Source organism: Chaetodon auriga, chromosome 19, assembly GCF_051107435.1.
Source record: "Chaetodon auriga isolate fChaAug3 chromosome 19, fChaAug3.hap1, whole genome shotgun sequence".
Lineage (NCBI taxonomy): Eukaryota > Metazoa > Chordata > Actinopteri > Chaetodontiformes > Chaetodontidae > Chaetodon > Chaetodon auriga.
In genome coordinates this window covers 15,915,901-15,925,041 of record NC_135092.1, presented here as the reverse complement: position 1 = coordinate 15,925,041, position 9,141 = coordinate 15,915,901, and the positions used below count along the sequence as shown (strand labels likewise).

At 43.5% G+C, this 9,141-nt stretch overlaps 1 protein-coding gene across 8 annotated transcripts in view; it reads right to left on the bottom strand.

Moving 5' to 3' along the window:
• Positions 1–2,090: 2,090 nt before the first annotated feature.
• Positions 2,091–9,141, bottom strand: part of sema4d (sema domain, immunoglobulin domain (Ig), transmembrane domain (TM) and short cytoplasmic domain, (semaphorin) 4D) — a 41,355-nt gene continuing 34,304 nt past the window's right edge. For 5 of the 8 annotated variants that reach the window (XM_076757740.1, XM_076757738.1, XM_076757739.1 and 2 more), the window contains 4 exons: positions 8,873–8,985; positions 8,215–8,387; positions 7,923–7,969; positions 4,601–7,678 (listed from right to left, as the gene is read on the bottom strand). In XM_076757740.1, coding sequence (XP_076613855.1) covers positions 6,675–7,678; positions 7,923–7,969; positions 8,215–8,387; positions 8,873–8,985 — 1,337 coding nt within the window. In that variant the 3' untranslated portion in view covers positions 4,601–6,674. Of the gene's footprint in view, positions 2,944–3,608; positions 3,831–3,950; positions 4,164–4,600; positions 7,679–7,922; positions 7,970–8,214; positions 8,388–8,872; positions 8,986–9,141 lie in introns of those variants that run through there. The other 3 variants (XM_076757743.1, XM_076757742.1, XM_076757745.1) reach the window with 3 other exon arrangements.

Sequence of the window (9,141 nt, the reverse complement as noted above, 5' to 3'; positions counted from 1 at the left end):
AAAAAAACGGCAGAAGCATCAGAAGCATGAGAAGATCATATATGCACGAATGTATGTGTGTGCAGCCCTATAGACACAGTAACCTTGAACTGTATACACCATCCAAGCCATTTACGTAAACCAACTAACCAAATGCTGGTGATAGAAAATTTAATTCAACAAATCAGAAATTGTCATTTTTAATTGAATCTCTTTAGCAGATACAGCACGTCTCAAAAGCTTATTGTTTCTTGTAGATTATTTAGCTAATAGTATTATCAATGTAGTTCAAGTGCAGTACACAAGACCTGTGCAATACTAAGATAAATATTTATTTATTGAGGTTTTCTCTCGCTCTCTCTCTCTCTCTATAGATAGATAGATAGATAAAAGCTCACCTTTGACCTGAAGATCAAGATTTGCTCACATGACCAAAATTATCCAACCAGAGCGTTTGTGGAATTTGAAGCGTTGAGCAAAACATGAGTTTTCAGTTTGAAATGTTAGTTTGTTATAAAAATAATCAGACTGTATCTGAAAAACATATCTCATACTATTCGGACAGGTATAAAAATGACCACCATGCGTACAGGTGCGCAGTATCTAATGTGATTATATTAAGTGACTGCAAACACGTAAGCTAGCTAGCTAGCTGTCAGCCTATGTAGCTAACGTTTGTCCGTAGTTTCACTTTTCACCTGATGCCTTTTCTGTAGTAAAACAGAAAAATACTTTTTGAAAACACTTGCAATAAAGCGTAAATCTCACCGTATGGGGCCTGTCGAAGTTTGTTTTCTTGTGTTTAACGGTCTCGTTGTTGTCCCTTGCGGTTGTTGGGAGGGAAAAACACCGTAACTGAAGTTGTCACCAACAGTGGAGCACCAGTGGGTGTTTCCCGCTCTTCGACAGCAGGGGGCAGCAGTGAGCTGAATGCGGCTTAAAGCACCACAAGTAGGTGAAGAAGACGTTTCTAATGTTGGCACATTATGTATAGCGTAAATAAAATAAAAATATCATGATAACAATTATGCAATACAACACCATCACTCAGTGAAGTACCATATTATAATATTCAAAGTATGGCATGAATACTGACTGAAGACATGAATGTTTATATGCATATTTATCTAGTCACAATTGATAAAACTAATCATTTTTGTGAAGGCTGCATTCTCATGTATTAAACCCCGTAGCTCACAATTATTTTTTTTTTTTTTTGTTAAGCCTAGATATGTTCCACGATCGCATCTGAAAACAAGTGGAGACACCTGGGAGTGCAGCAGCCTGAAGGATGGATCCACTACATGATACACGAACCAGGTAAAGTATGTAATGACTCCCACAAACACCATGATGCTGCTCACTTGCCCTCAAAATGCAGAGATCTGCTCATTTGTTCTAAAACAACGTGCTTGAAACAGCAACCTCATTGTGCCAAAATTGAAACTGATGGCGCTTTTTTGTGGTCAATGAAAATCTTCACGGCTTGTGTTATTGTTACTGTGAGTCTAGAGATTAGATAACTTTGCCGCTGTGACACTAAGCAATGATCTACCATGTTTTGTTTGTTTTTTTTCCTTTCTTTGCATGTACTCCTTTATATGGCCACAAGAGGGCGCTGGGTCTCCAGTTGTGGCAGATGCACCATGCACCAAAGTGGCATGACAGTGTCATGCTGAGCCACAGAGACTTAAACATATTTAGGATTTTCCTCTTTTGCACTTGCATTTTTATTATACATTGTATGTCTTCTGCTGAACATAGCATTTAAGGTCTAACTTTTTCCCAATTATTCCTAGTTATATTGTTATTAAATGCCCATCCATCTATAAATCTGTGAGATATAAGCTTTCTCAGCACTTGATCTACAACCTACATCTATGAAGAACACAAGTGTTCAGTCAAGGATGTTCCTGTATCCTCGAAAGGAGGAGAAATGCATGGTGGAGGTCAGTTAATAATTCAGATGGTAGAAAGTGTTCTGTGGAAAAGGCTCACGTGGCACTCTGGTTTGATCCTGCAGGAGTAATAACCTGTTTATAAAAGGGTGTACCATCAGAAAGCAGAAGTGATAAATGTGCTTAATTCAAACATGCCAAAACAATAGTGATGCACTGATCTGTAAGCAACAGATTAAACAAACTCCATTTATTTCTGCTACAAAGGCAAATTTTGTGTGAACAAAAACTGACTGCAGGCAGAAAGCAGTGAGGCACAGACTCTATTATTCAACCTGTGCCATCCTTGGCATTTTGGTGATGCTGAGGCTTTTATTTCAGTTTCACTTTTGGTGATGTAATCTTGCTTAATGTCAAACATAAGCGGTAGACTGTGGTTGAAAAGAATCCTACTTCCCACAGTAACCTAACCATTGAATAAGCTTGGGCTTTGACTCCATGAGAGTTAAAAATAAATATTAAGGACTGTATAAACTCAAGTGAAAATGTCAAACTGTAAAGCAGATTTGAAGGATCGCACTGAGGCTTTTGAAGGCAGTGGAAGTGCAAACATCAGAGGCATTTGTAAAATAAACTATAAACAGGTCTGAACTGTCACAAGTGCTGCGTCACTAATACAGATGAGTGCCCCTCATATGCCAGCAGTTTTACTGTTCCATTAAAGCACTGCTTTCAGGATGTTCATTTTCATCGGTAAAAACAGAAACAAGCTAATAAAAATGAAATAAGCTTCATCTCCTCGTCAGGTTTGGAAGGAGTCCCAACACCATCATCACAACCAGGTGAGCCCCTGCAGAAGGCAGGTGTTGTGAATTCTTTGCTGCACGGTCCATCAGACTCCTGTGTAAGACGTGAACACTCGGACATCGTATTCCATCTGTTTATGATACTTTCAGTGCCAAAGGTGTGGTCCACCTGGGCCGAGGACCATGTTCACAACCAGATTCAGCCAACACAAGTGAAGCTCATGACATCTTCACAGAGCTCAGTGGCCGTCACAGCTTTCCTGTGGAGGGAAAAAACAGAGTTGTACTGTGCAAGTAGAGGAGGATAGTCAGGGAAAGTCTCTTTAATGTCGCAAACAAATGTTTTTAAAGTTAAACTAGCCCAGTTATAGACCTCTGAATCACTGCCCACATCTCCACATTTCTCAGTAATTCAAATAATGGAACAAAATGGTAATTCAGTCTGAATCAGGCTAAAGTTTAGGTAGTTTACCATTGGAAACTGCTTTGATATGAGGGAGGATGCATGTTTTTCTGGTCAAACTAGGTCAAAACTTAGTAACTAAAGGCACAGCTGGGAAAAAAAGGCCATTATAGAAACCACATCTGAAAGCAGAAGAGGGAGAAAGAACTTTGAACTTAAATCTACTGTATGTTGATAGATTTAATGGCTTGCTCCCAATTAAAAATCCTTTAGTAATCCTTTTAAAGGAACCTAAGTGTTTACACATCTACACCACAGTTAACTGAGTGTAATTTAGTTAAATATGATGGCTAAAATTAGCACACAAAGACTGTGGAAAAACAATTTCAGAACAGTTTATTTCATGGAATATCAATCAGCTGGCGTTAGATTTGTGTCTTAATTATTTGCCACTGCCCCAGTAAATGTGGACTTTGCACTTCTCCAGTGTTGCTGAGAAGAAAAACTCAAACTGGCAGAGTTCAAACCAACTGCCCGAAGCCAAACATGCAGGGCAGGTTAAAACTGGTGCACATGATGTGAGTCAACCTGGGCGTCCGCACAGAAACTTTTATGGGAGAAAACACATTCACATGCAAGAACAGAGACCTACCCAGGCCTTTTCCCATCTTTTTAGCAGTTGCTCATGCTCTGTGAGCGCACCTCTCCATTGGTTCAAATCCCTGGATGGAATGCTCTCCTCATCTGTCAAATAACAACAGCTTTTATTGATAGGAACTATTACAAATGCCCACGTCTGCACTAATGAAGTGACGGCAGTCCCAGGCACTCCATAGCCAGCCACACAACACCAGGTCCAGATACCTCCAATAGTGAGGTGGAGGTCCACCTCAGACATGTCATTCCCCGTGCTGGCCTCAGCGATACAGTGGTAACGGGCGTCCTTGATCAGCGGCCCCTCTCGGAGCCAGCTGCTCACCAGTACCTCCTTCTGACCCAGTGGCCGGCGGTACTCCATAATGGGGGTGTCCAGACTGTGCCCATTCATTAGCCAGTGAATGTGGACATCGCTGGGACCTGAGGGATAGAATCGGACCTCATGTTTGACCCCAGACGGCCGAGACACTGACACGCCACACGGACATACTGCACACGAAATGGGAATACTTGCCTTCAGTAGGTCTGTTTGTGACGTTCAGTTCCTAGAGGTTTGACTGAGTATGCATGCAGTGTGTAAGTACGCACGAATCCTGATCGCAGCTCTGATTTTCAGTGCATCTCAAACAGTTGGAGTCTTGGATGAAGCCAGATTTACTGAGCTGCATGTGTGTAGTCTACAGAGATTTTATATAATTTGAAGGCCGATTCGTCACTAGTAAGATTACTAGTAATTTCAACTATTTTGCGGTTATACTTTACATCCACATCCAGTTGTCTACTGTAGTACTTTCTAACATTTTCCTCAGTGTTGAGTCCACATTCAAACTCAAAACATTTAAGAAAACAAACCCGTGTTGAAAACATTTCACAAGATTTATTTAGCCTCCCTACCAAGAACAATAGTCCCAAAACGTCCCCTAGATTTATGTACATCTTCAAAGGTATTTTTCCATATATACAAATATATTTACACTTGTTTACAGGCACAAAAGAAAAAGATCCAGATACAGTCTTGGGATGACATTTGAGCATACTATACTTTGTTCTGAGGAGATTCTCTCAGCATCCTGGATAAAAAGGATCCACTTTGAAATCTTACTCGTTCACATCAAAACTGTTGTGACATTAATATACACAAAACTGTACCTTTCATTGACAAGGAGTGGAGAACTGTGAGAGAACCAGATCGCTGAGAGGTTGACAGTTTAATACCGAATCCAAGCTTTGTCTTTTTGAAACATTCACTCATTCTGCAGGTATCGAGTCAGACACCGTAAAGCAAAGGGCAGGCTTGTTTTCAACAAATGAAGAAACACACACTCCTGGTTAGTTTACGTCTGGGAAATGGTAACATGCAAGGTGCAGAAAAAAGAGAATGAGTGAAAAACAATGGGGAGTGTTAAAAAAAAACAAAAAAAACAGGGGGAGTAAGATTTCCAAACCGAGCAACAGGAGATGTTGGGTTCGAGTCAATGTCACAGGCACCACTCACCCAAGGCCAGGCAGAAGAGCAGGAAGGCCTCCTGGGCATGAACCCCCCAGGCCTGGTCCTTCAACAGGGGAGGCAACAGTCTAACCTCTGCCTCCCGGGCCTCCACACTGTGGGGCTTGGTGGAGGAGGAGGTGGAAGGAGAAGAGGAGGAAGAGGAGGAGGAAGGGAAGGCAGAGGGAGTGCTACTTCCAGAGGAGGACAGGGGAGATGAAGAGTCGACAGGAGAGGAGGCTGTGAAGGAGGGAGTGATGGAGAAAGAGAGCATTGAGGAAAATGGGAAATCTAAACGAGGGGATGACATGCAGAAGAGACAAAAGGGAGTCTAATGAGTGAAGACTAGGGTCTAAAAACCAAAATCAGCTGCAATAAATAAGAAGAAACGAGGAAGATCACAGCTACTTACACAATAGACAAAAAAATACCACAGATGTGACTCATCTTAAATAATAATTCTCTGAAAATGTTCTAAAACTGAAGGCTGAATTAAAAATAATTACAAAAAATAATAATTCAGATTGTTTCCAGGGCTGTTTCAAAAAAAAAAAAAAAAAAAGAACAAGTGATGATTGATCTCATCAAGCATCACGTCATACTCAACACATTTGTTATAAACAGAGTACATCAGGGAAGATGACTAGTAGAGGTTAATACACAGGGCCGTTAGAGGTGTATCCACGGAGGAACGTCGACTTCACAAACTCAAAAATAAAATACAGAGAAACTCAACGCTCGAGATGATTCTACACAAGACAGTGGTTTGATTCATTCCAGCATTTTTCTAATATGCAAGCCGTCGCTCGTCCACTCATTTTTCTCTTTTTCTGACCTTCAAACTCCACACTGCCACCTCACTGGGTGAGATTAAGGCCCACATACCAGGTGCTGCAGATGGCAACGCTGTACAACAAAGCCAGGCCATGATGTACTGAGCAAATCTTCCCTGAGAAATTACTGTAACGCTGAAGCCTTTAGCCGAGTCCAATAGTCTACACGTCGCTTCAAGAGAGGAAAAAAAAAAATGCAAAAGCTTCAAGAGATTACTTCTCATCCAGGCTGTACAAAAAAAACACGACTCCAATTTGGAAAACATCAAGGTAACTTACCAATTTGGTAAACAATGTTTCCAATTTGGAATTTAAGAAATAGCTTTTCTTGCTGGACTAAGCTGAGAGGCTGCAGCTTCCGTGGACACAGTTTTGCTTTATCGTCTTTGTAAGTCCTAAATCAGACAGCAGGAGTTAAATCTCTACAGGCAAGTGGGACATCTGACTTAAGCCTCATCATGATTAAACTTCAAGTGACGCTGTACACTACACATACTTTCAAATGGAGGAAAACACTTAAGACTTGTAATTCATGGAAAGATGCGGCAAGAGCATGACCCCCCGTGAAGCAGTCTCTATGCTAAGAGGAGCAAAAGCCCGACAGGCTTCTGGCTAGCAGTATGGTTCGTCTGCGTCTGCAAACTGGATGGGCTGAGATTCACAGTCCACATCAAAGGGTTTCTCCTGGGAGGGGCTGTCGTCTCCAAAGCTGTGAGAGGGGATCCGACCGTTGCCGCACTCCGGCTCGGTCTCATACCCAGTATCACGGAGCGCCCGGAGGTTTTGAGTGGCTTGGCTGCCGTTCTGCGTGGGTTGCTCCGTCATGTTAATTTTGTCAGTCGTAGATGCTTCCATGAGACCTGCTTCACAGGCCCGGTACTCGGGCTGATGGGCGCTCTTGTGGCTGCCCAGCAGAGCGGCTCGCAGACGGAGGCAGGGGGCTGGAAGATACTGCATGTAGCAGTTGTACGCCAGCGCGGCCAGGAAGAGCAGGAAAAACAGGAGGAAGAGGAAGAGGAGGGCGGTGCTGTTGTTGTGCTGCAAGTACTCGGCCGCCGGGTCCCGGCTGTCTGGGCGGGGAGCGTTGGAGCTCGGGGGAAGATGCTGCTTTGGCTGGAACTTGATTGTGCTGCTGGGGGGTGGGGTTAGTGATGAGTCAGTTCGGGGTGGGGACGTGAATTGGACTGCGGCTGTAAAGCTGGGAGGGGCGAGGGCCGGAGTTAGTGGGTCTCTGTCTGTCTTACCATTACCTTCAGCCTCGTGCTTGCTAGATGTCTCCTGGCTGCCGAGGGTGGTGACGGCCACGTGGCCTGCCTGGTGCGAAGGGAGATCCAGAGTCAGGATGTATGCAGCCAGGAGGCGGGTGAAGTTCTTCCCAGCGGCAGGGGCCCATTCCACAGACCAGCACTCATAGTGACCTTGATCCTCGGGAGCCACGCTGTAAATAAGGAGACCATTTTCGCCTATGAGGTGGAAGCGAGAGGCCTCAGTGAGGACCGAGCCGTTGGATTTCCACATCACCTGGGCCAGGTTGGAGTGCACCAGGCACGGCAGCTCAGCGGAGCTCCCCGGCTTCACTGTCACACTCTGGTGGTCCTTCAGAGAGCGACCTGACACTACGAGGCAAAAAAGAGAGAAAAGAATGAGCAATGTAGGACATACAACATGACTTACATCTAGGACAGGGCAACACTGACAAAAAAAAGTTAAATTTAGCCTTGAAAGGATGAAAACAGCATTCAAGCTATGTTATGATGCTGATATTTATCACAGTGTAGCATTTTGTTCTGGAACGGAGTGAACACTGTCCATGCTATTAAGCTTTTTTATTTAGCCATGTATGAGCACGTTGCACCCTACCTGAAGGACACTTGTCTGCATCACCGTTCAGGCTCTGGATTAACCTCCTGAGAAAACAAACAAGTATTATATTCATGATGCATGAAAATATGCACAGTCTGAAATGAAAAAAATGTACAATCTGAGACGGTAAAGCAGGTCAGACTGGATGAAGTATCAGTAAAGGTGCCTCTCCATGGTGGCTTCACTCTTGTTAACCAATGCATGAGTGGAGTATCGGTATGTAGAAAGACAGATTAGAGTGAGTCAGATAGAGAGTGAATGATGGCAATCTAGCTTGACGGTGAGTCACCTATGGCGTTGGCTGGGAGCATCAAAGATATTGACGCAGGCAGCAGTTTGAGGGTCCCAGGCGCAGTATGGGTCTCGAGCCAGGACGCAGTCATCGCAGGACAGATACCTGCCACAGAACGCTGTGGGTGACTGGACTACGCCCGAGTCTGAACCAGCGTACAGGGATCGTGTCTGTGGAAGCACAAGCTTGTTCACATACACATGCTAAAGAGAGAGCGCGCAAACTTTCACATGAAAATAGTTATCAGGTTGAAACGTCACCAAGATGAACCCATAACCACACAAGTCTAAAATAAAATCAGCAACACTTCCGTCACCAAAAAGTCGAGTGCAAACAACCACAAACCCACTCTACAGCAAAGACAAACATGCAGCTTCATCTGATTTAGAGAACTGTAGGTTTTACTGTTAACTGTCGTCCACCGTCTTGCCGACTTCATGCCGTGAGGTTTTTCACAGAAGTGTACGCACATTAGAAAAACATGCTACCACACACGCTTGCAAGCTCATTCGGTGCACACAGCTGTATAAACTGGCCACTGAGTGCAGAATACCTGCCTGTCTCCTTCATCTTCTGAGCTTGACACACATTTTCTAATTCTTCTTCTCCTTTCTAAATCCTGCATTTATCTCTTTGTTGCAGTAAAGTCACTGACCTCAGAGGACAACAGAAGGTTCTTGATGGACTCAGAGTTCTTCAGAAGCTGGATCTCCTCCACAATATGCACTTCTCCTTCATACACCACCGACTTGTGCAGGACTCCTTTATCTACAGAGGAAAATGGTCAAATGTCAATCATTCAGCCAAAGAAGGAGACAGAAATTAGCCTCATTTAAAGCTTACAGCAATAACAACTGTATATGTCAATAAATAGTGGATAAATAATTAGCTTGAAGCACTATATCAGCACATACATACTTAAAA